The sequence below is a fragment of the Pseudopipra pipra genome, chromosome 3 (assembly GCF_036250125.1).
Source record: "Pseudopipra pipra isolate bDixPip1 chromosome 3, bDixPip1.hap1, whole genome shotgun sequence".
Lineage (NCBI taxonomy): Eukaryota > Metazoa > Chordata > Aves > Passeriformes > Pipridae > Pseudopipra > Pseudopipra pipra.
This window is the reverse complement of record NC_087551.1, coordinates 15,301,750-15,328,960: the sequence shown is the minus strand read 5'-3', so window position 1 is coordinate 15,328,960 and position 27,211 is coordinate 15,301,750. Positions and strand designations below refer to the sequence as shown.

The 27,211-nt window shown below is 41.4% G+C and overlaps 1 protein-coding gene across 2 annotated transcripts in view; it reads right to left on the bottom strand.

Annotated features, from left to right (window-relative positions):
- FBXO11 (F-box protein 11) overlaps window positions 1–19,747 on the bottom strand; it is a 72,263-nt gene extending 52,516 nt beyond the window's left edge. For both annotated transcript variants that reach the window (XM_064647990.1, XM_064647991.1), the window contains exon 1: window positions 19,311–19,747. In XM_064647990.1, coding sequence (XP_064504060.1) covers window positions 19,311–19,422 — 112 coding nt within the window. In that variant the 5' untranslated portion in view covers window positions 19,423–19,747. The remainder of the gene's footprint in view (window positions 1–19,310) is intronic.
- Window positions 19,748–27,211: the final 7,464 nt, after the last annotated feature.

The following is a 27,211-nucleotide window of genomic DNA, read 5'->3' as shown; positions in this document are numbered from 1 at the left end:
CTGTACCACTTCATGGTTTCAAGGAACTGTAAACTGAAGTATGCTAAAACACATGCTGGTTGAACACACTATAAAACTCACCTGCTAGACAAGACTGCTCCAGCTAGAAAGTCAGAGTAATAATATATGTAACCTCCTACATTTTCACTCTAAATTACAGTCAATCTGCTAAAAGTGAAGCCACACGCAATCACTCTCCCTTACAAACTATGTTCTCAAACTAATGAATCTACAGGCTGCACTAAGATGGTTATATAACATGAGCAAATTGAATTTATTTTCCTGACCCTATTTTCTGTCAGTCTTTGTAACCATCACCTCAGTTTCAGTTTCCTTCATCAAGTCATCCCGTCACAGTTTCACCTGTTCTGAACTCACCAATTTGACACACCTATAAACTACTCAATTGTTCCACTATTATTAATTTGCCGTAGCACCTGCTGAAGCAGCCAAGTTAGTCACTTCACACACAGTGGGGGGAAAAAACCCCAAACTTACCCTGAAGAGCTCGTGGACACGGCTGCAAGCAAGACTAGAGCAGAAGAAAGCAAGACAAGTAGGCACGTTGAGTTTGTTTTTACAATAGCAGCGTATTGACCGTGTACTGTTTGGGGGTTATGTGAACATCATTCACATCTGTCCCTGCTGGTTTACGTATGGCCATCCCTTCTCCTAACTGATAATCTGGGATGAGATGATTTAAGAACTCTGCCCTCAAAAACTTGCTTGAAGCTGATGGAGTCAAACCAGAACCAGCTGCTGCCATCTTGACATACTCCACCCGACTCATGAGTTAAACGATTCACGTCTTCCAAAAGTAGGCAAGGAGGTTTAAAAGACATTGCTGCTCATATTCTTTCACCTGCTGCTTCTTTCAGACATCACTGCTATAAAGCAGTGGTAGAATAAGTATTTCCTATGAACTCACTTGAATTTAAATACTATCGAAAACTGCTGGTGAAAATAAAGGAGTATGTAGTGAACTACAGTTTTCAATGTTTGATCTGAATTACTTTACCTTGTATTAACATTTAGGAGGTCAATTCAGTACCAAAAGTCCTTAATTTCATTAATCACATTTATCCCACGTTTTTCTTTACTGAACTTGCAAACGATGCAGTCACACTCATTACTGTGCAATGACACTTTCATAGGAGAGTCACCTTCTTCCCCCAGCCCAAAGCAACAAAAGCATCTCGATGCCAAAGAACCGTCTGAGTGCTTCAGAAACATATGACCCCCCAAAAGGTCTTTGGGCAGGAAAGAAAACACACAAGCCCACGGCTTCTATGCCTGGACAAGTGGGTATTATTCAAATCCTGTGAAACCAAAGGCTTGCAGCCAGCACAGCTAGAAGGCAGGCTACCCAGAAACACACATTACACCTGGAAGAGCCCTGTCACTGTACAGTAGCTGGCTGACAATATTTTTTCCCTTAGATGTCAGAGCATATGCCACCACTGATGACTAACAAGTAAGGAACACAAAGAAACTTTGGTGCATCAGTCAAACCATGGTTGAAAAACTATGAAGCCTGACATCCAATCAGGCTGCTATCTTTGAAGTGTAGTACTTAACAGTCAGTGAATTATTTCATGTCAGTATTGTGTGCATTTCTGACACCGGCACAAGATGAGAAACAGGCCAGAGACTGAACTATGATGGAATGAATCTTTACTTCCAGTTGATAGACAATAGACACTAGTAGCAGATGGATGCACTGCACTATCCACAGTGATATTCTGGGAAAAATATTACAGTAGCTGGAATGACCAATTATAAGCAGAAATCAACAAGTAAACAAAACTGAGACATAACCATAGAGATCATCTCCTTTAACAGACATCTCTCTTATTTTCAAGTATAGAAAAATATTTTCAGAAAAAAATATTCTACTTTATATCTTAGACTCTCAAAGGACTTACAGGAGGTTCTGTCTTCGGTAAAGGAAAGTTCAAGACCTCTGTCAAACAGCAAGAGCTATGCATCTGTGCCTACAGACACTAGACAATTTAAAAAAAAAAAAAAACCCAAACAAAAAGAACCAACCTTAAATACTTAGAGGAGGAAGAGTCAGAGCCACTTCATTCTGCTCCTGTCTTTTCACATTTCCTGCATAATTTAATCCTGGAGAACTGCAGTGCTTCAGGGAGCACTGGTCAATGCCAACAATTTAGCACCAATCCAGCATTAACCATCACTTCTACAAACAAGAGGTTTTTATTGACTATCTAACATCCTTACCCTGAAGAGAGCCTCTCTGAAGTGTCTAAGTGTTCCTAGAGGAAAACCTTGCATGTAAAACACCTACAGACTGATGATACCATCCTTTCACAGTCACTCCACACTGCACATTCACCTTCTCTATCAATAGGGTAGCGAGACTATAGATGCAAAGTTAGAACAACAGATCACAGCAAGTTTCAAATTCTGCACACGTAGAATGTGTAAGACACAAAAAGCCCCCCATTACACAACTACATTTATCTAGTCTGTCATATTTGAAGTGCAAGCGTAGACAAAAGCAGATTCAGTATCACCAAAGACTCAAAAGAAAGGAATCCTTCATGAGTTGCTCTTAAATCACAAGCATTCAAAACATTTTTAGGAAGTGAAATATATTTTGTGCACTCAACACCAAGTATGCTCATGGATCTCAAACATGGCTAAATCCAGCCTACTATTTTCCCCCCTGAACTAGAATATACAATACTTGTCAACTAGTAATTATACTCCATCTGGTTCAGCATCCTTAGATTTCTGTTCTTTGTTTTTCTACCAGGAAAACCAGGATATTCTCTCTATTCTAATATGCAGTAAAGATACTGTACAAGTGCACTGAGCTCTGCCATGTTCCCCCCTGTAATCTGGTTGAACACACGGAATGTTAGTCATCTTTGTTATATTCATGCTCAGCACACCCACAAAAATGGTCTTAAGATGTATTCTGAGCAACTGTCAGATTGAATTCCTGACATGTTTATTCTCAAACTACAGCTAATTTAAAAAACCAAACCATTCATATTCTACAGAATGAAGAAATAAACTTCTTGTATTAAAAATGCCAGTATATTTATTGAAGTACTTTATGGACATGTAACTTTAATGACTATTTTGCACAGAATACATATTTTAAGAATAATTCTTCAAAATATTGCATCAAGTCTCACCACTCTGAAGTTAATCCAGAAGTTACCTACAGCAGCCTTTACTCATTTTCCTCCACACATACCAATATCCATCCTATATAGAGATGCTGTAAATATGCATTTGGGTTTGCTTTCTGGGGTTTAGTTGCTTAATGAGTTTTTTATTCACAACTTCAAAAACTAGCACACTGGCAGGAACAAGTGCTGCTTCTAAGAACTTTCATCTTAATTGATATGTGGGTGATCTAGCAGTCCATACTCCTCAAAACCAAACAGTACAAACACAAACACCCTCTATGAGGAATAGTCCACAAGCAACTCCAGGCTTTGCACACAGGCAAGAGACCAACAGCTCCTTTAAGCAACATACACCTACTACTTTTAATTAAACATATAGACAAGCAAATCATGCAGGACCAGCTCAAGCCCTGATACAAGTAAAATGTACAGAAATAACACATTAGATACTTTCTGATCAAGTGCAGTAATCAAATGCAGTTATCGGAGTGAAAAAAAATTAAACACTTCTAACAACCTAGACTGGGAGAGTAAAAGTTGTATTTAGAGCTCAGACTAGATTTACTACCAGGCAATATACTGCTGAAAATATATAATGATGCATACAAAACCAGTATTACATTAACAAGATTTAAAGAGCAGCAGTTAGGTAAAAGACTAAAACTATCTTTCATTGCAGCAAAGCCTTCCGTATTCCAAGGGCAGGAACCATTTGTGCTCTACATGGTGCCATCTATTAGTAAGAAAACGCTGACATTGCTGCAAACAAAGCAAAGAGCTGTGAAATAACGTAACAGGTTTTGAAAAATTTGTTAATCATATTTCACACTTGAGAGCCAGTCCCCTCAAAAGAAGAACAAAAGAAGTCACGTGCATTTCAAAACCAAAATCCAGTTTGGCTACTTAAGCTTATATTTTCAGACAAAAGAAAAGCCTTATTAAAATATTTTTTGTGTTCTTTAGAAAACAAATGGGAAAGAAGTTTTCCCTTAATGAAAAGTAACTGATTGTAGCTGAAGATCTGAAAACCTTCAGCTATGACAGTGTTGGGAAGAAAATCCTACAAAAGAAAAACTTCTAGAACAAACACAGCAATAAAATTGTCAATAACACAAGTGCAAAAAAGATCTGGTTTGGTGCCTTTAGTGGACAAATATAGAGCTGCAGTCATCTTGAATAAAGAGCAGTTAAAAATTAATTTTTGTCTTCTTTAAAAGCCAAACCTTACTGTGAACTAGTTGCTCGCTGTAAACACAGAAGAGTTCTGGTTTCCCAACAAAAAAGAGACTTGAGATAAAAAGGAGGGGAGGAAAAAGTTGTACGACCATCACATTCCCTCCCACTCATAACCACAAATGACACTGGAGACTGGAGGCCCATGTGTATTAAAACACAAGTTAAAAAACATTAAAAAAATAATATTAGGACTACCCCCTCCAATGGGACAGCCTCAGACAGGAGTTATCAACATAGAGTTGTCTCTAATGTATCTGCTGAGAAGTGTGGTGCTTGAGTATAGGTCAAAAGCAAGGCACTAAGTCATGGACTTGAACATCTCAAAACACAGACAATATCAGGCAAGTCCTTTATCAAAAGTAATTACATTGGAAGTAATTTTGAAAGTGCCACTAGAATTCACTTTGCCAGTATAAATGAGTACAATAGTTTGTCAGTGCCCTTTCTGGTACTTAGAGTTGTAACATTTCATTCCAAGTCATTACAACTTTATTTTTTTTTAAATCAACTATATTTTTCAAATTGGAAAGTACAGAGAACTAAATACAGTTTCCTGGAAATTTGAAGCAGTCGTTAAAGTCAAATGCTTCCACCACATCCAAAAGCAAAAAAAAAAAAAAAAAAAAAAAAAAAAAAGAAAAGAAAAAAAAATTGTTCTCCTCTAGCAAATAATATAATTTAGTAGGACAGTTCTACAGAAAAATTTAATTTTGGACTGTTCTCTGAGCTATATGTAGCAATGAGGAGATGCTTCAGACATGTTCTACTGCATGTTTGTAAGATTCCAACCTGAACAGCCTGGGAGTCTTATCAATTATTTCTAGACATGACTGTGAAAGGAACAATCAACAGTGGCAGATTCTGAGGCCAAACCACTGTCTCTTACCAGCAAGTCAATAAATGCATGTTGTACATACTCCCTCAAATGGTCTCTGGTTAGTGGATGGAAAAGCAGACAGAAGTGGACAGAGCACACGTACACCAGGTACTATCATCTCTATAAAGGTCCTTTTAGACCAGCCAGCAGCAGCAGGTTCAAGTTAGAGCAGAATATCATCTCCACCAGTCCAGATTATGATTGAGCACTAAGAATCCATTATTCAAGTTATGTTGCTTCCTATCCTCTCCTCCCAACGTATCACCTGGATGAATGGGATGAACAATAGCAGTTAAGACTTATGCAAGAGCCAATGTAAATCCTGGGCTCCCCGAGACTTCCCAAAACCACTAAACTATCAACCTGTTCCCAGTCTTGAGAAAACAAAAAAGCCAACCAATCAACCAAGAAGAGAAGGAGCAGTACCCCCTCTTTCAATAAAAATATTCAAAGCATTTCAAACTAAAAGCCATATATTGTTTGATTGCCAACTGCAGTGTTTTCTCCAGCTATTTATTCTCCTAGCAATTACCTTTTATAAACTCACATAGTCTTCCTCAGATAAAATGTTTTTTTTCTCTCTCTGTTCACAGCAACGTGCCCATATGATCAATACCATTCAGAGTTCCTACATCCTTAGTCAGGAGCCTGTATGATAAAGTTTCTAAAGAACTAGAGCAAAATCCAACTGTTTGAATCTTCCACGTGATCTGTAGGTCGCCTCTCAATGTACTTCCTTTGGCATTTGTGCTTTCACAAAGTAACACTGCATTTTAGTAACAATGTGTAATTTTCTTGTGCCCTATGTGTACGGTTCAGTGCACCCACAGGCACACCTATGGCTTCACAACTGTCACGTTGTTTCATCTGAAAACACAAAAAACTGTCTATAACAACACAGAATGCAAGTCATACAAATGTAATTTATTTTCACAGAAATGTCCACAGTTTCTATTAGGATTTTTAAGTTAACTGCACAAACAATTAAAGCAACCCCTACTCTCTTCCTTACCCACAACGAAGGGTTCTGACTGACATGCAGTGGCATATTAAAAAAAAAAGTCTGCCAGCCAAAGCAAGCTTCAACCCTGCCAGCTGCCCCTTAGAATACAAGTTGTTGCCCCAATGACAGATGGCCACATAGCTCACTGGCAATGCAAGCACAGCTCCAGTTTGCAGCCCAGCATAATTAAGCCAAATGCAATTCCCATTTACCTTAATATGCTGCCCTAAAAGATTAAAGCGCTACCACAACCATGATCTGAGGCATTTAGTGATCCCTGTCTTGAACAAGGATCAGCTGAGAGCACAAGATAAATGACAACCAAGAGCAACAACTCCCAGTACAACTATCCAGTATTTAGCCTGGGACAAGCTGAGCACTAACATAAGTCCAGAAAGAAAACAGGCATTGTACCAAGAGAGACTGCATAGTCCAAAACTAGACTACCAACCACAGGAACTCATGGGCATCATGCTCAATCCTGTGCTTTGTCACAGATATGGTTCCATGATAAAGATAAACCAAATATAGAGTACAATACTGCCAGAAAGGAGAGTACAGACCTTTTTCCACCAGCTCCTCACACAACAGGCAGTGATTGTACAGGTACACCATCATTAAAACAGGAAGGAAGAAGCAAATCCCTACTGAGAAAATCCCTTTTGGTAGCCATTTGCAATGACACTGCTTAAACCAACAATGAAACTACGCCTATGGACTTCCCTGGTCACTTTGGGCAAGATATTTAATTTCCTCACACTTTCGTTTCCCACTGCTGAAGTCAGAACAGTGGCACTTCAGTACATCCCAGGTGTGCAATGAGGACAGCTACAGACATGACTGGAAACCCACAAGACACAGGACTTCTGCAATACAAATATCAAAATCAGTAAAACAAAGGGGATCCTTTACCAGTACCTGAAATTACTCCAGGCCATCGCTACCATTACTGTAAGAAGTGCTGGGATAACAGTCATTTCCTCACGTTCACTGCAACCCAAATGCAAGACCTTCAGGCAGAAGGGGAAGATTAAAGTTGAGTACTCTGATTAGTATTCTTTTTACATCACGGAATGCTTGAACAGCTCTTTCCCAAGTAAACTCTTAGCATATACAAGAATAAGGACTTCTGTGAAAAGATCAGTAAGTCAGGAACCTTCTGGACTAGAAACTGCTCATTAGCCTCAACTCCATCCACTGCATTGCTGTTACCAAAAATACTGAAAGAGGAAACAAAGAACCACTGAATTATTCCTCTTATTCTAAAAGTTAAATATGTAAATATATGTCTGCTCTTAAAAGGAATAAAAAAAAAAAAAAAAGAAATTTCTTATTTAATTTAAACACCTAGGATCATTAAGTCTTCTATAGGGACTCTCACTAACAGAAATTTTATCTAGGCGGGGGGATTTTTGCCAGCCAGGTTTGCAGTAAGGGCTACTTAGGAATTGTCTCTGTGTATGTGAAAGGTACCTGATGGAGGGAAGATGCATGCCTTGGGAGGAAACGTGTCAGCTGTTTCAATAAAAAAGGAGCAAGTTGATTTTTTTTTTAACTGAGCTACAAAACGAACACAAGCAGGATTTGTGGATACCAAGTTCTCAAACATCGCTATTCTGATCTATCTCCCTTTGCCCCTTTCTCAAACCATATATTGATTTCAAAAGCTAGAGGAATTAAAATTCATTTTCTGTAATATATTTGGCTGCTTCTGTAGTAGTAATAAATTTGGGGGAAAGACAAAATATGTCCCAGAAATCTTACCAAAGAAATCTTAACCAGGCTCGAGCAGTGCCCCCAGCCACCACAGTGCACACACAGGATTTAGATTTTTATTACTGAAAAATATAACCTTCCTGCCAACAGGACCCTACACACAAATAACAAGAAAGAAATCATTGTGAATGTTTAATGCTCAGTATACACACATAATTTTAGTGACTACATCTGCATCAAAACATCATAAACATACTAAAACAGACCACTTCTTTTTCTTACTATTTAAAACTTGCTCATTGTGAAAGTGGTAATTATTTCCACCATGCAAGTGACAGAAAGAGTTGAACATTTCTGTCTTTCACAGCCATCACAGCACTACTTCAACAGACTACCTGTTTGCTAATAGTGGTAGCCCAGAGGAACGCTGGAAGGTTGGCTGGAAGGCCAACCTTGTTGCTAGGAAAGAAACACTGGGATGGCAATCAAGTATATTCAGTCTGAAAAAATCACTGTGCCCAACTCTCTACAATTTCAGCTAATGTTCTTGATTCCAAACAATTGTACAACATTTCTAAATCATATATAAGCACAAAAAAAATACACTGGCAGCTCATAGCACTCTTTGAGATATTGGTCATTGAGACAACTGAAATACAGTCAGCTGAAAGTCAGTCTGCTGGGATTTACCCAAGACATGGTAATGAATCCACTCTTACAGCATCGATGGATGGTAGGCACTGCTTGATAGGCCTCTGAAATAGAGGAGTTAAAAATCATGCTTTTTCCATACACTATCCACTTTTAACTTTCATTGTATTAATATCCATAAGAGCAACCCAGAGCAGAGGACACACTCAAATCTTCAGTTTCTCAAAAAGTTATCCAAAACATAGGCTGAAAAATTAATGAAGTGAATACGAAAACTGATCTTAGATATCAATATTGAAATTTTCAAATATAAATTTGTTTTAAATTCATTTTCCGTTCTTCTTTTTCCTTTCCCCACATTTTTACAAATTTACAGATTTCAACATTAGCATGACCAATATATTTTCCCTTTAAAATTACATATAAAGTTATGTTGTCTAAAACTGAAAAATCAGAATAATTTCATGTCCTCTTCTTCTCCTCTGGCATTTAAAAAAACAGGTTTAGAGGAGATGGAGCTGTGAGTAAACATTATTTCCTGTTAAGACTTTTAAAGTTAACAAGCTCAGATGTTCAAATATTACTTACACAAAATGGGAAATCCAGTATCACATTGACACATATCACGGCGACTTGATTTTCAGAACAGAGCTTCATTAGACACCCACTGAACCTACTCAGGTATGCCTTTTTCAGTTTTTAAACCTTTTAAATTAAGGTAAAATTTGACAATGGTAAACATCCATACTGATACTGTCAAGTGTATCAGCAGATTATTGATCACAAGCTGCTGAATGAGCAGCTGCTACTAAGAAATTTGTCAAGATATGAAAAGGGTCTAAACTTGTTATCAAAGGCCACTTGAAGTCACTCAGGTATCACTCGTTATCACAATCACACCCATTCTTCTTCTAATCATCCAGACAGCAACAGTAGCCCAAAGCATTAATCCTCTCTCCTCCCACTGATGCTCAGCTGGCCAAACAACTCTTGTGCTAAAGGAGGTTCTCTCAACAGCGATCTGAGGCACATACCTTAGAGGCTCAATTACTACGGAGCTTTAGAGAGTTAAAAACGCAGCCAGAGAGGAAGCTCCAAATGGATCTGAATAAAATAGGAGCTGGAACTAGATGATTTTTAAGGACCCTTCTAACCCAAACCATACTATGATTCTATGAAAACAATTCTGTGATAAAAAATCCACTACTCATTTTCATAATACTGCAAACCCCGTGGACCTTTGGTCTTCCAAGGTAGTAAGAGATGGAAGTCAGCTATCTCCTTCCTTATCCATGGTCTTGATGAGGGCAGTTGCAGCCAACAAAGGTCAAAACAGGCAAATGAAACTTCAGAGTAAACCCTTGTTTCTTTTGTATAACTGATCTCCAGTGACCATGGAAGAATATGAGAACCTTTCTGCCAAAGCAAATGGTCACAGATCTTACCACCTTCAGAGAAGGGTGAAGTGTCACATCTTGCCAACAACTAATATAACAACCATCTAAAAGTTGCAGTCCTTCCTCCTTCAAGACAGCAACAACTGAAGGAAATAAACATTAATTTGAACAGCTACTACACAATTTAAACTGATGACCCAACAGTATTTGGGTCATCTTTCTGGCCTCTTGCTTTCCCAATAGTCAGGAAAGGCTGGTTTAGCAAAAAAAAGGATTCCATTTTGTTCTCAGCTCTTAGAAACAACGATTAAAATCTGAAGTTTTCCTATGTTTCAGCAGCATAACATTTTCTCCAAAGGTATGTTGACAAACCTCCCAACTCTTTATTTTTCAGATGACTATAGCAAGTCTCCACCAAGACCTATGTCTCAAGATGACTGAATTCTAATTTTAAGAAGTCACACATTTCCTCTCACTTTTTCAAGTACAAGAAGCTTGGGAACTGTAAATCTTACATATTACCTCCTAGAAAAAACTCTCACTGACCAAATAAGAATGAAAAATGGTGAGGAAGCTTTGTTGTATGCACATAGGATCAGTAGTACAGTAATTAAATAAAGAGATTCATCTGTTGAAGAAGGGAAATGTAGATGCAAGAGGCAGTTCTGAGTTTCTCTTTGGGAGCCTTAGGAATCAGTAAGGCAGAAAGACAGGGTGGCGACATCCAACTACTGAAAAATATTTTCCCATAAGCATTTAAGCAGTATTTTAGATTTTTAACAATTATTGATGAACCAGACTGGACTGGATTTTCTATTGCAAAATCAAATTTCAGATAAGAACTAAGCACTAAAAAGAAAATCAATTGTTTTACCTTTCCTGTCATTTCAGATCAAGTTCAAGTGCCATTTGTGGTCAATGGGAATCTTTCAGTCAGCCAGGATTTCAGCGGGCTTTGAATGAGAACATCAAAAATCATTCCTGCAGTGTTAGAATTATTTCAATTACCAAGCATCTTCTGAAAGAACTCGAAGTAAAACCCAATTCTTTAAAAACAAGAAAGAAGTATACCAAGATACTGTGAAATAAACAACTTATTTGTGGTGCTTCAAAATCCATTAATAAAGCTTTTGTAAGGTCTGCCAAAGAAAAACGCACCTGGCAATTGTAACATCTGACTGATTTTCAGGGTAGCATCTTTGTAGGATTCATTCCTTCGGAAAGGTATGGTCTCAAAACAGCAACGACACAAGAAACTGGTGAAGTCCTCATCTTACTGTTCTACAGATACACCCAAACTAGCTGGGGGACAGAAACTGTATTATTGTTTTAGCCATGGCTCTCCAGCAGGTCTAACAATCCACATGGAGAAGGGAGTGCCTTGTAAGAGCATAATGAAAGAGGGTCAAGCTAACTCAAATTACCTTCCATTTGCCACAGGCTAAGAGCATACACATGAACAATTACTGTGAATCAGATACCACAGATCAGCTGACATATGGTAACCTGTCATCCTACAATAACCTGTCCAAATACAAAGATAGCTTGAAATTCAGACCGGCTATGGAGCCACAACTCTCCTCTATTCAGAAGGCAAGACACTAAACCCTTGAACCTTTGCTTCTGGAGGTATAAACCAAAATCAAGCAAAGAAAAGAACCCACAAATGAGAGCCCTTAAGGTAAAGAGGCTGTTTCCAAATACTACAAACTGGGATTACCAAAAGGAAATAGTTACTGTAACATGACCTATTCATGCTAACCAGCCCTTTGGTATAAAAGCATGAACACAGCATGATGACCATGAGACTGCAAATTCAGCTCTTCTGTTGGTATGGACAGTGGTTATTTAAAACAAGTGTAAGAATTCCAAGTACAGCTGTTGATTTGGCCTTTTTGCCATGTAACAGCAATTCACAGTAGGACAAAAATCAAGCTTCTCCTTCCAAATCAGTGCTTCCCTCTCTTTTTTTTTCCTTCTCTCCCCAGGAGTGCTTATTTCTCTATGCTTTGTACCTACCAAGCTCAATGCAGTCAAGCAGCACACAAGAACTAAGGATAAGCTTTATACGCTCTACCAACATCAGACTGGCACTCACATGGTAGAGCTCTACAGCTGAATCAGTTCTTTGGAACACAAAAAAAGTTGCACAAGAACATAAACACCCCTATAATTTTGATATTGGAATATCAATATGGATCTGGTATGTATTGGCATGCTATCTCTATACACCTCTGTGGAATAACCTACATAGAATCAAGGTACAGCTGAGAACAGAAACAAACCGAGGAGCCCCAGTGACAAGGTTTCTAGGCAGAGCACAACTATGCAGCAGCTTGAGCTCCTAGAACAAAGCAATGCCTGAACTCTCACATCAGAGGGACTTGACAAACCTGGCAACGGAATGGAAACTGCAGGTTTCTGTTACAACAAACAGTAGGTTTCATTGTATGCACCATAGCAGGTACCTTAGCACAGAGCCCCAGCAGCATTTCAACAGCTCCTCTCAAATGGACAGGACCATCACAGGTGCCGTGGAAGGCTCCAGTCCCACATGACTGCCAAGGGGATCTAACGGTGAGCTGTGAGGATAAGGGGCAGTCCCACTTCCTTCACCCCACTCCCAACTGCGTACACACCCACTGAACTCTGCAGTTAGACAGCTCACACAGCTAAAACAGCAAATAACTATTCAGGGTGTTTTGGAGGTCTAGTTTCCGTGGTGACGTGGTTCAGGGAACTAAGAGTGCAAAGGCAAGGCAGAGGATAATAGCACGGAGCTAGAAGAGGGAGTAATGGGACAACCCCTTCCTCTAATAAACAGGCTCTAAAATTAGTTATCTTGTAAAAATGCAACTAAAGGAGTATCTCATAGGAGAGCATAAAAAATAGTCCCCAAAAGCCTGCTGCAAAAACTCGACGTTTTTCAACTGTTTGTTCCTTGTCTATGTCCTCCCAGCTTCTACACATGGGTGAACCACGGTTTAAGAACAGACAGCGGTAAAACCAGCAAAACTCTGCTATTGAGAAGAACCACAATAGCCACTATGCAAGTTATCTTTTAAGAAGAATTCCAGATTCAGAGACTTTAATCACTTCAAGAAGAATTCACTAAACTTTCTAACAGGAAATACAATTTAAATGATAGGAGATTCCTCTAGAGCGTCTTCTTTACTTAGGAACCTACATCCAGATCTTGCTCTTCTCTTTTACAAAAATTTAAAAGTAGCAATATATTATAAAAACAGAACTTTGATGTTCTGCAATTTCATTGTAGGTTTTAATTTGCTTTCTTCCCCTCCCCTTCCACTCTTTCCAGTTTCATTAAGAACTGAAGGACTCAGACTAAAGCTCTAGGTTATATTCATATACTACAGCTTAGTACCACGAGCAATAACAAAATTCACCAAGTTTGCTTCCCCTCCTACCCAAGTGCTGAACAGAGAAACAGCACATAAGTAAGAAACAAACAGAAATACTTAACAATTTGAAAACATGAAAGGATTAGGTAATAACAAAGTCAACTGAACAAAACTCTCATTTTCTCAATTCCTGTTAATTCAGTCAGCTCGCCTCCGCTTTTACTGTCCACATTTTGCACAGATCTGGTTTACTTTTCCTAGTCCACCTGTTGTAATGTGTAAGGCTAAACATATTTAACCACTATTAGCACAACTTAGAAATCTTAGACAAGCATGCTACCTCCTCTCCCTAGCAGACCAAACAGTTCACAGCCTGTAAGAGGACGTTTAAGTGCTGCCACAGGTGATGCACACACCTGGTGCATCCTCCTTCCCCTTACATCAGGGACCCAGACAAGAGTGTGGGCTAAATGAGTTGTCCCCACGGCAGTGGCAACTTCACTGCTCCCACCTGGCCTCTGAAAGATACCCCCCTGTGCGTGTGCAGAGTTAAGTGTGCTTAATGTGCCGAACAAACGCACGTGCGCAGCGATGGCTCTGCACGGGCACTGCACATTCAGCACTTGCACAGCACACCAGACCTACCATGCTGGAGAGGGAACTGCCCAGGGAAAGCAAGCTGCAAGCCTGACATTCCCAGGCAGCTGCTGGGCTGACAAAGCATTCACAGTGCTCCAATGCTATGCATATACATTAAATCCTTCATATTCAGTGCATATAATGTTTTTTATGCTTACCGCCCTGCACACCTGCAGTAAAAGCATGACATACATTGGCCAGCTCTGGTCTACTCCATAACTGTGATTCTCCCATGAAGCACCACAGCAGGAGCGAGGCACAGAGCATAACCCCCAAAGCACAAAGATATCAAATAGACCAATGTAGGAGACACATTACCTCTTAAACCACTGGGCTCCAAGTTTTTGTAACATTGAAAGTAAATAAAAAAAGATTTGGTATTTCTGGGAAACTATAACTGATGTTAATAGTCTTATGAACGACCAAAATATACCAAAACTACAGGCAGTGAACACTACTGTGTATACCAAGAAGAAATACACTTGATTTTGATCTCTTCAAATCAGATAAAAAACTTTAGAATAGATTTAGACACTTGCCTTACATGAAGGACAACACAGGTACACAGATACTCCTTTGTACTCATGATGCAAAATCAGGCTTTGGAAAACAGAAGTTGCACTTGAAGAACCAAGTTTATAGATTCTAAACTTTTATGTGTAAGGTAGGCTTTGGAAACTTCTCACTGAAGAAACAAGAATTACATTTCCATATGTAAATGTATCTTTTTGCAGCCTAAGATTCTCTTTCAAGAAGTACAGTAAAGACTGGACTAGATTTCCTTTCACCTGGAGCAACCGATGCCCAACCTGACTTCTTGCCATAAGGGATGACCTCACAAGAACTGAAACGCATTTAAGTACTTCGATGCAAGTCTGCACATTTGCTTCAGAATAAGAATAATGTAATTCGGTTACTGTTACTGCCCTGAACACACTAAATAAGCCCTTTGGTGCACATACTAAAAAAAAATTGTTTTAAAAAATCGTATATAATCATGCACATGCTTGCACGCATGCACTTGAAATAGAGCCAAATAAAGACTCTTACCTTTCCTGAGATATTTATCTCAACATTACAAAATTCAATCGTTGTGAGCAAGAACTCTACTGGAGCTTAGTTTCTACATGTTTGTGTCTTACACAGCCTGACCTACTCTTTCTCCCAGTACGTCAAGCCCTCATGTCCCCTATGCAGACAAATGACTAATTCAATTACCTTGTGTGCTGACAGGCCAGCTGGTTGCTGCTTCTTGGCATGGGTAGAGAGGGTGAGTTATAAATGTCTTTCCCTCATTGTCTTCGTCCTCTGCCCAGCCAATAATTTCCACAAAACTTAACTTCACACCCCTTTGTCAACTTTGGTTGAAATGAGCTAACAAGTTCAGCAGCTGCAGAGTGACAGACAGACTGTATGGGTGTACGTATCTTGTTTTCCCTGGGAAATGGGTGGGGGGAGGAGGGGAAGCAAACTTGCAAGGTAGGTTTACAGGCTGCACATATTAAATTTGCCTCAGCTCCAGAGTATTGACCCAGGTTAACACAATCTAAATCCGAGCTGCCACAGTCCCACCACACCCACAGGCATTCAGTGTTATCCCTTCCCCTGCACTAGCACTTGTGCCAAAAATCAACCTGGGAAAAAAAAGTCAGTCAGCGTTTGGCGCAGGCAGGTCCGGAGCCAGCTCAGCGTCTGTCACATGGACTCCGCTACCACGTAAAAGAAACGCGCAGGGCTGTGGCAGAGGCAGCTGCCCTGGTGCTACACGTTTGGGACTTAATAGCACGCAGGATCCAATCCTAAAAGCACTTAATTCTGGACATGAAGCTCAGAACCTCATCAGTACCATATACAGTGCTGTGCTGGTGCTACAGAGAGGCACATATGCACTAATGGAGTTGTTATTTTGAAAAGAACAGAAACAAGAAAAAAATACTCATATGATAGCTCTGAGGTTGACAATTTTAGCTGCATTCTGGACAAGATCTTTTTTTTTTAAATAAGTGCCTAACCTTGTCTTCTTCCTAAAACTGTGGCCAAACCTATACGCTCGAGGAAGAAAAAAAAAAGGCACCATAAGCAAATATAGGAATATTTAAACACAGATATCACCCAATCCAGATCTCCTTTTGGATAGACCTTTGTCCTAAAGAAAATGGAAGGACACATCTATTCTGTATCCTTCATGCAGAATTGCAAAACCACTGAATAAACCACTGGCAACTCCTCTGGTGACTGGGGAGAGATCAGGAGAGAGAAGGTAAGAGAAGTAGCAGAGTGTAGCCAGAGTGGCTAATTTAGATGGAGGGAGGTGTGAACAGCAGAACATAAGGCAAAACATCTTGGGAAGTATATCCTGATGACATCTTATCTTGGCTGTACAACACAGTCAGTCTGGGGGAGAAAATGTTTTTATCTGCGATCATTTATGATCTCCCTTCTGCACCATTCAGAATATGTGTACAGTCATTGTTTATCGATGTATAATATAGACGGAATGATTATGCATTCATAGATTTATTCCTACTACACATATAAATGAGAATCACTTCAGTATAAAATACAGTTTTGCACAATTTTTAAACCCTTACAAGGAACCTTTGATGGAGGATTTTTATAAAAGCATTTTTTCCCAGTGATCTATTTATTAACAACAGGAGTCATAACTTGATTTTTACCCAGTGGTGAACATGTAACAGCTGTTACTCAGTTGTAAAACACTGTCTACTTACACAGCATTAAATAATAAATAAAGCTCAAGACCTAGTACATGTTTTACTAAGCAATCTAATGATATGAAACAAGAAGTTCCCAAGATTAACTATGTGCTGTATTATCAACTCTGTTTCATGATATTTGTGCTTATAAGTACTATGCTGTAATATGAAGGAGGAAAGAAATTAAAAATAACAAAGAATAATTTTCATTTAATCACAGCTGCACTCACATTATCTAGTAACAGGTTTTTTAAACAAATTTACATCTGAGTTCAAAAGATACCCTTTCCTAATAACTTACACTGATTCCTTTGTACAGCCTTTTTGAGAATGACCTACATTGACTGAGAATAAAGGTGAAAAAAGTCACCACCGACTTGCATGGTATAATCTAACCCCAGTATATTGGCTTTTAATTTAGTAGCATTATTCATCGTCCTTTACTGTAACAGCCCTGCATGAAGCAAGCAAAGTCACAGGTGAAACTGAAATTACCTTCCAGATACAGAGGATCAGACCTTGCAAGTTCTGAGATAGAAATAGAAACTGCACTAGAGACACCCCAAATGTAGGTGGAACACTAATGACAAAAAACCCTAATGCTGTTGATACATTTTTGGGCAAGTGAGACCAAGTGCAACTGACCTTCAAAAATGAAAGGAAAAAGCTAGCAGTGATCTATGTGGAAAGGTAATTTCCATAAACTGTGGAACTTGATTTTGTTCTAATTTCATCACCACTGAGTGGTAAATAGCACTGAACAATGTAAAAAAAAAATAAATTAGGTGAATCTAGAGTGCCAGAAAACATCAGAGTAATACAAATACATTGCAACCTCACATTTTAATAGAGAAAGTTTCTGCTTGTATCTTTAGCAAATTAATAACATATGAACAGTGGCAGTCCAATATAAAACTGAATAACCACAGTATTTAATCCATAGGCACATCTTTCCAGATGCCTTTTAGAAGTTGTATTTTCATCTGTTTAAAAGAAAAAGTAAACCATGAGGTTGAAAAAAAAAATCTATATTCTGCATATGGAACACTGATGATGAAAATCCTCAGTGCATGTCATTGAGAGGAAGAAGTTTAGGGATTTTTTTTGTTTGTTTGTTTTGTTTTGCTTTTTTTTCCATGTTGTTTTCTTTTTAATGTCAGTATACCAGAGAAGTCATTTTAATTATATAATTACTGAAGATTTTGGAAGGTTTACACAAGACCCATAATTGGGCATAAGACATCACATCCTCTGGTTATATACACAGCAATCTGGTCTGGGTAACATTCTTTGCTCTGACCAATGTGTGCAGGGGGGGGGGGGGGGGGCGGGGGAAGGAAGGGGAGGGAGGGGAGAGGGGGAGGAATGGAGAATTAAAAATACTTCCTCAGATTAAATTTTCTTTACTTCATTTGCTTAAAATGCTATGATTGCATAAAACGCACTAAAATATTTATCGCGACACATCTCCGTAGTTAAAATACCTTGCTCTCGATGTGATAGCCTAGATACTCAAACAAAAGACATTCAGCTGACAATGAAGCCCTTTTTTTTCTTAATTTTAAAAAGGCATTTATACACCTAAAACCGCACCATGGATCAGTCTCCTTTATCACGCCGGAGTTGTGGCAGGTAATGCATAAAAAATTAAAATCCAATCCACCAGATAAGACATGCAAAATGTCTCCTCCAATCCCACCCCCATCTCGCCTTCAGGAAAAAAAAAAAAAAAAAAAAAGCCCAGCCACCACCAGCCCTGCACATTCGGAGCACACGCACAGCGGCACCCCCAGAGCCACCGCTGGGGCGACAGCGCCAGGGCCGCGGGGCCGCCACCCCCGAGCCCCCCCGCGCCCCGCTCCAGGCTCCATTAGGGGCGAATCCCCCCTCGCCGCCTCCTCATGCCCTCACACAATAGTGCTTCCCCCCATTAGCTCCGAATTGTCAACATTTTCACGCTAGGCCCCGGCCGGGATGAGCCGCGGGCGGCCCGAGCCCCCGCTCCGCTGCGGGGCCGCGGGGGCGGCGCGGTCGGGGGGGATCAATGGCCGATGGGCCGCGGCCCCCCCGGCCGCCGGAGCCGGAGCCCGAACTGCGCAGCAGGCGCGGCGCGGCGGGCCCGGCCCCGCGGAGCCGCGGCCGCCGCCCCCGGACACCATTTCGGGGAAGGTGCCGCCGCGAGTCGCCCCGGCACCGCCGCCCCCCCCCGCCCCGCAGCCCCCCGGGCGCTCTCCCCCGAGCCCCTCGGGGGCCCGGCCCGCCGCTCCCCGCGGGGAGGCACCGGCGCTGCCGGGGGGAGAAGGCAGCTCGCCCGCCCGCGGTCCCCGGGGACGGGGCGGGGGCTCGGGGGGGTGTCCTGTCCCGAGGGGCCGCGGGCGATCGGCTCCCCCCTCGCCGGCCGGGGAAGGGGCCGAGCCCCCGCCTCCCCCCGAGCCGGGGCAGAGCCCGAGCCAAACAAAGCGCGGCCTGAGCGGGAGCCAAGGGTGAAGCAGCCTGGGCTTTTCCTGCCGGTCCCCGCGCAGGGCGGGCCCCGAGCCCGGCTTACCCCGATCCCCGGCGGCGGCGGCGGCGTTGTTCCTCTCCTGCTGCTGCTGCTGCACCGGGCGCGGCCTGGACACTCGCCTGGGTCTCCTGTTGGCGGCTCGGACCGAGTTCATTTGCCGGCTCGTGTGGGCGGCGGGAGGGGAGGGGGGGAATCCTCCGGCAACCGGTGCCTCGGCGGGGACGGGGGCGCTCGGAGGGAGCCCCGGGGCGGCCGCCTCGCAGGCGCGGGCAGCAGGGAAGGGCGGGGGGGGATCTCCGGGCGCGGGTCCCGCCGCCGCTGCCGGCTCGCTCGAAGGCAGAGGAGCCGCCGGCTCTCCCAGCGCTGCTGTGGGGGACGATGGCGCCGCGCCCCCCCCCGTCCCGGCCCCCCGGCGATCCCGCGGTCCTGCCCGGCTCAGGCCCGTCGCTGCTCCGTGGCAGGAGGAGCCATTGACACCGCCAGGGACGCGCTCGCGAGCGGGCGGCCGTTGGGCGGCCACGCTCCGCCAATCGCCGCGCCCAACACAAACGGCCGGCAGCGGCGCGGCCAATCGGCGCTGCCGTACTATGCAGCGCGGGGTGGGGCGGGGCGGGCGGGCGGGGCGGCGCGGGGTGGGGCGGCGGTGCGGGATATAAAGGGCCGGGGCGGCGCGTGCGGTGCGGCAATGGCGGCGCTCGGGCCCGGCCGGGTTGTGAGGAGCGGGCTCAGAGTCGGCCCGGCACAGCCCGGGCACCGCCGGGAGAGGGGGAGCAGAGGGGCCTCAGCGCCCGCGGCAGGCTCCGCTGGGGCTGTGTATGATGAGGGAGGGAGGGACGGACGGCGGGCGGGCGGCTGGCTGGCTGGCGAAGGTGCCTTGTTGTGGTGCCGTGCGCCTTGGTAACCCTGCCTGGGCTGGGATTAGCCGTGCTGCGAGTGCCGGCTCGCTTCGGTTTCCTGGCTGGTTGTTAACCACTTTTCCCCCTCTGGAGTTGTGTGTATTCCTTGGCCAGTGTGCACGCTCGCGTTTGCGTTACCTTTTGGTAATACAACAATAAGTTATTTCTCTTGGGCTGGCACTTTCAGACAGTGCGTGAAGCTTCTGGGTTTTTTTTATATTTCTCGTGTTGGTGCTCAGCGGGGGGGCTGAGAGCAGGAAAAAAAAATTGTTGAAATTAGCTGTGCTCTTTTTTCATTCTCAGAAATCACTTAATAAAATAGGTGGCAAAACTTAAGCAGTAAGGAAGAGGTCTCTGTGTAGGGTTACTCGGGAGTCAGCTTCTAATGCAGCAAAGGTGTGTTTGCGTGTAGTCCTACTTAAGCTAAGCACTGGGAGCTTCTGGAACCAGAGCCATTGTCTGTGCCTGGAAAGCTGAAGTGTGTTATCTGGTATAGAATGTAAATAAATGATGGTAATTAAAAACACATTAGGCAGGAGCTTGTTTAAAGCTGACAAATGAAGGTATAATATAGCTATAGGAAATGACAGCTTTTTTAAAAAAGATCATTTAAAAACATTTGTATTTGTGCTTCTAAAGGAAATGACAATGAAATTGTATCTTCAAGTTCATATCAGGTGAGAAATAAATGTATGGGAAATCTCAGTAGGATATTTCTCTTCTTAAGGAACGTTTTTTAGACTTACCATTTTGTTGCCTTGAGGAATGACTGGAGAAAGAGTGGAGGATGTTTTTCCCTGTCTAAGTAATTCTAGCCAAATTGTCTAATAGTAGGGAAAGAAATAATGAACTTAGAAGAAGACTTTCATAGGGAAAGAATATAAACATCACTCTGTTTGGTGCCAGTTTCTGTCATAACAATTGCCATGTTAGTGTACTAAACGTTCTGTAGAGCTACATAATTACATGTACATATCATAAAAATATTTTTACTTTGGATAGCAGCGTTGTGAAACTGTTTAACTCTCAAATGGAAAGAATGACCCCACCCAGGAATTGTGCTGAACTTGTTGTGTCATAGTTAAGGATATCTCACATCATTAAAAACTTAAAATACAGTATTTTGGTAGTTTAAATGCATTTCTGTTCAGCTGTTCTAGTTGTGCTTTCTTCACCAAGCAAATGAATTTTTGGTGTCACAAGATTACCTGAAATTACTTAATATGGGTATATTCCAAATTTTTAGTACACTGCGTAAATCTTTGAAAATCTGTTCAAGGGTCAAGATGGATGACAAGTGAATTTTCACCTAGAGCCTTCAAGAATCTGAAACTTCTGATATTAGAATAAAACTTCATTGAAAACTTGAATCAAATCGGACTTTAAACTTTCTTTAAAAGTTTTGAACTACTTAGAAACTCAAGGATCTTTTGCCCTCAAAAAACCATTTTCTGTAATTAGCTTTTTAAGGTCCAGTATGTGGTCTCACTGACAGCCAAAATGCATTGAGGGCCATCTATAGAAGGTTATGTGGAAGTTTGTGATAAATGCTCTGAGTTGATACAATAAGAACCTCATGCTGAATAAGTCCGACTTGATCAGGTTAATTAATTAGTGGTGTACAAAAAGTGAGCATTCAATGGTTGCTTACAGGACATGGAGTAAAGAAATAGTCACAATGCTTGTCTGACATTCTTAGCTGTGCTTTAGAAGGCCAGACAGTAGAAAGCCTAAGAACTCATCAAAACATTATTGACTAAAACACTGTATCTCCTCGCATAAGCACTAAATCTATCCTGTCTCATTTGTGATGACTGTGACTTGATCATAATAATTCCAGGTTTGTATGTCAAGTCTTTAATGTGTTATACTTGGCCATCCTGTGTCTCCATTGCTGCTGTAAAGCCTCTGAGAAGAAAAACACAGTTCTGTGATGGGAATGGCACCGAAAGCCCAAACTAATAATTCCGGCTTCATTGTACTGACCACTGTGTAGAAGCTTTAAGCTATCCTGTATGATGTGCTAATAAAGCATTCCTGAATGTGGGTGCAATTTATACTGGCAAGATAATTTTGCCTTTGTTAAGACAGCTTTTTCTTTATTTAAATTGGGAAGAGTGGGAATGGGAAGTGGAACTAAACTGCATGGTGATCTTTTTGCATAATTGTCTGTAGTATAAATGCTTGCTGGGCTGGTTATGTTGGCCACAAATCACCTTTTGGTGACCCATGAACAGTTTCACATGAACAGGAAGGCGTAAGATCTTGGTGAAGAGCTTGTTTGGAGCATTTACAGCATAAGCGATTTGGGCAGAGTTGTCAAGTGCTAGCTCATCATATTAACATTATCTTCTAAGCTGCACTGAACTTCAAATGTGTGTGTATTTAAATGTTAATGATATCTACTTCTCTGTATCTACTTGAAGAGTTGGCTGTTTCTTTGAAGAGATCACCTTCCTTCTTGCATAGAGGAAGGGATGCACAGAGTATTTAGTGATAACAACAGTAACTTTTTAGTTATGTGTTAGCATAGAATAGTTAGAGATGAAGTAGCTTCATAGAGAGAAATGGTGTAAGTTGTCATGAAGGAAATTCCTATTTTTGAGGGTGATGTGTGGAGACAGAAGAGCAGCTCTGAGTCAGCTGACTCACTCTAAAGCAAAGACAGTTAAAACTACTTGAAGATCTGATCAAGCTAATGGAACATTTAAATATTTCTTTTCTAGAATCTGAGTATAGCTGAGAGGCTAGAGGTGGTGGGATCACAGAATAAGTGGGATTGGGAAATGGGTGTGGGGCAGTGTAAACTGTTAAGTCAGCAAGGCTGATTCAGACCAGACTGATCTGCAGGAATCACCACTATTTTATTCCCTTTAATGTACGTGTCTACTAGCAACCTCAAAAACCTTGCTTCAGAGCCTGTTAGAAATGCTTTGAATGTTGGACAGATTCCTGTAAATTGTCATGATCCAAACTTACCCTGAGGATGTGGGTATTGCTTTAATAGTTGATCAAAACAAGCCTAGGATAACGGATTTCAATGAATCTGTGAGCTGTGGATTACTTCTGAGAGGTTCACAAAAGATAAGTAAGGACAGACTTCAACTTGTATATGATGGCCTAAAGCTCTATCTAAAATTTTTTCAGAAACTGCAAAATGAAAAAAAAACCACACTGATTTACTGGCTTTAATTTAGTGGAAAATGCACAGTATTCTCCCTAGCTTTTGCTTCCTAATATTTGTGAGAGAACAAGAAATATTTTGAGGACACTGTTGCAGTTTGTCACACAAAGCCTGCTGCAGAGCCTTTAACTACAGCTTGTGGATTTGAATAAGAAATACAAGGAGTAATTTTTTTATTGTGCTTTTTAATCAATTCAAGTGACTTTGCAAAGAATCACATCTCTCCTTCTCCGTACACATGAAAGTGAAGCAAAAAGGGCTGAAATGACTTGCCCAAGAGGGTTTACAGGCTATTAACAGGGCTACAAATAGAACTCGGGGTACAGGAGTCCTTATCTGAGGCTTTCTCCACAGTGTCATGTTACTGCTTTCATAAGCATAAGACTTTTGCCTATTATTTCTAACCATCTCATATGCTGTTAATGTGTCCCTGGACTAAAAATACTGCACTGGAGATTTGGGATTGACCCAGTGTGGATTTCTGACTTTAAGTTCTTTAAACCTGGAGGGTTATTCCTCTGAAGATTGGAAGAAGTGAGTCTTCCAGAAATATTTAGTGATACCTACAACTGGTTGAACCTGCTTGCTCTGCAGCTTAGAAGTTTTAATGTCATTTTTTTGCGATGTCTCTGGCCCATAGTTCCTCTTAATTGTGTTTTACATCCTATCTCATGCAGCTAAATCTTCCCATTCTTGCAGAAAAAGGCACTTAAATCTCTCCTCCTTTTACCTGGAATCCATGTCTCCTGAAATCTAGCTTAATGTTAGCTGACCTTAGTGGGTTGCCTTCTGGGTGAATGTCTGTGGCTGGGATGTTTTCTGTTGCTATACCAACCTGGTTTCTGCACTAAGAATAAAGACCTCAGGGTGGGGAATGTGTGTTGTTTCCTATAAGCTCACATGACTGTTGCAACATATTTATCTAACATGTTAATTCTGATTCTGCCCTAACAAAAGCTCTCTGGAAGCATGAATGGTACTTCAGTTCTCATTAATTTTTTTTAATAAAAGTAACTGCTGAAAAAAGTCCTGGAGGGATGCTACCTGAATTCTAAATCATTATTAGCTGTCCTGGTAGAAATTTCATAAGCAGATAAATATCTACACATCACCTCCCTTCTGGATTTTTCAGGAGTATTACTCAGGGGATCCAATTACTCAAGCATCCAATCTGTATTTTCAGCCTTGTTTTCCTGGTACCCACTGCCCTCCACTGAAATCCCCAAGCTTGGTCCTCTGGATGGTGCTGAATTTTGATGTTTCAGATGCTCTGAACTGATACAAAGCTTCATTGCTAAAATTAATGAAAATACACTGGGTCTAAATCACATAATTTTATGAATGTCCAGTCAAAATAGCATGATTCTCTTGAATGATCTGTTTAGACACAATATAATACTGAGATAATATTTTGACTTGGTTCTTATTCATTCAAGATTTGCTTTTCACTACTCCTGTTCACACATGCACGTACAGAGATAAAACGTGAACTTCAACTTATGCTTGTAGTTCCTCTCAGGTCTGTGGCTCAGATTTAAGACAGTTCTCCAAATCTTGCTGTTAGTTTCTAAGTTTCAGATTTGCCTTGCACTGAATTTTTATTCCTTGGAGTATGCTTTTGTTTTGTTCATTGCATCAGCAATGCATCTGTATGATGAGTTCTGTCTTTAGAGCTGGGATTTCCCACCCCCCAAATGTGGCTGATATGGCTGTTGTTTATATTGCCTTGGAAGGGATGCAGCCTGAAGAGATATTTCAACATAACAATTTGAGTCAGGTCCCAAATAAAAAATGTTTCCAAGAAGTACGTCCAGTAATCCCAATGGAAAAAATCATTTAATACCAAGAGGCTGGAGTTGTATGAGGGTCTGGCTCCAACTTTAAACCTACCAAAGAACAAAAATTACTTCTTTAGGAAAATTTTTGCTGATTTGGGGGATAAGTTCTTCCCCAAAAATATCTCAGTGGGATTCTGAGCTCCCCAGTTTTGCAAAGTACTTATGCTCCCTGATGTTTATCCATCACAGGTCTAGAGTGGCAGGAGCAGTTAAGGACACTTTGCTTCACCCTCATTATGAGCAGCTAAATCTGAAGGGAACCTGAGGAATCCCAGTCTTCATTTTCAACATCTCAAACTGTTGGCAGCATTGTAGAGTATCCAAAGGCTGGAGGTGCTTAAATGGGATTTGGTACCTCCATACAGAGAAGGGTCAGCAGTGAGAAGTGATACTTCTTTCAGTCCTGGAGACAGGAAGCTGAAAGCCGTCTCACCATCAGCATGTGGTACAATTGTCTTCACTTTAAATCTTGAGAGTAGGAGGGTGTGGGTGCTATTGGTATTATCTGACAATTTTACTCTTAACTGACTTTGTTTATTGATGGGAACAAGTTCTTTATGCTAAGAAGAGAGAATATGAGAGATATTACAGTTTTTTACTTTGCTGCCTGGTGGACCAATGCCATTTTAAATGTTCTGCTCCAAAGCTGTATCCTTTTCTACACAAGTGTTCTTTAAATATAGAAAGGTTGAACCAACCTAGGAAAAAAAATAGGTGTAGCACATCATGTGTGTATGTCTTGCCAGTTTGCTCCTTTTCTGGGTTAAGGAGGTAGAAGAGAGGAATCTAGATCCTTTTTCTCTCACAGTCTCAGATGGATCTCTCGATCATGGCTTAACTAATGAGTGAGAGAAATGTGTAATTATCCTTGTGACTGAGAAATATTTCCCCAGAAAGAGTTTTTGAATGTCCTGAAGAATGTTTTGCGGTTAGGGACTGAAATGTCATTGCTATTAAGAAGCAATTCTGCTCTTCATAAGCATCTTTCTGCTGCCCCTGCCCCGTTCCCTGTTCTGTCAACTAGCATTTCTGCAGCAGCAGAGTTAGGCAGATCAAGGAGGTAATCCAACTGAAAACTAATCCAGCTGAAAGCATGGCTATTCTTTAGGCACATGTGCAAGTGGTAGTGCAGAGAAACGGTGGGAAAAGATGACTCTTACATGCTGAAGGAAGCTTGCATACAGATTGGCTTATTATGACCCTGGAAGCACACCTTTAGCATTTCCTTGGGCCTTTGTGTGAAAGTCATCTCTAATTAGATACATTTTACTGGAATGCTCTCAGATATAGCTGCTGTGCTGTAGGATCTGTTTGGGCTGCTGCTGAAGCAGCACATTATGTTTTTGTGGTTGAGCTGTCCGTTCAAGCAGGTGGCAGCATGTACTTCAAAGATGCCCAACTTGGGACCACACAGCTAATGTGTTTAAGCTGCGTAATGACTTTAGGCGGTAAATTTCTCTTCATTGCCACGTGGTGGTGATGTTGCTTGTTGCCCTCAAGGAGCTTTGGACTTCTGCTCCTGAGGGCAGGTGGCAGATAAGTTGACAAAGAATGTCTTACAGGATTACTTTCTCCAGTGCTGCATGTTTTTTCTAGTTAGCCACATGCTGGCTTTTGCTTCTGTTTTACATGCAAATGTTCCTAGACCTCAGCATGGTCAGCTAATCAACAACACAATGTGTTTTGCTAGGGATAAGTGGCAAAATATAATAGATTTTGAGGGTAGCGTGCTGCAGATATCTCCTTTTGAGTCTGTTTGGCTGTCATTCTAGGATATTCTAGGTTTAGAAGTTTTTCCTAGCCCATCCTTATCACGTCCGTCAAAAGCTTGGTTGTGATCTTTTTCATTCCCTAATGACCCTTCTTCTGTGGTGGGATCTGAACTCTGTCTTCTTGTCCTCAGTAGGTCAGCTCTCACCTCCTCTGGTTGTACTGTTCTCTGTGCCTTTCACTATGGCATTGCTGGTTGAAGTGTAGTCTTTTCATGTCTGTCCATTTTGAGACTCCAGGACTTTGAGTAAAGGC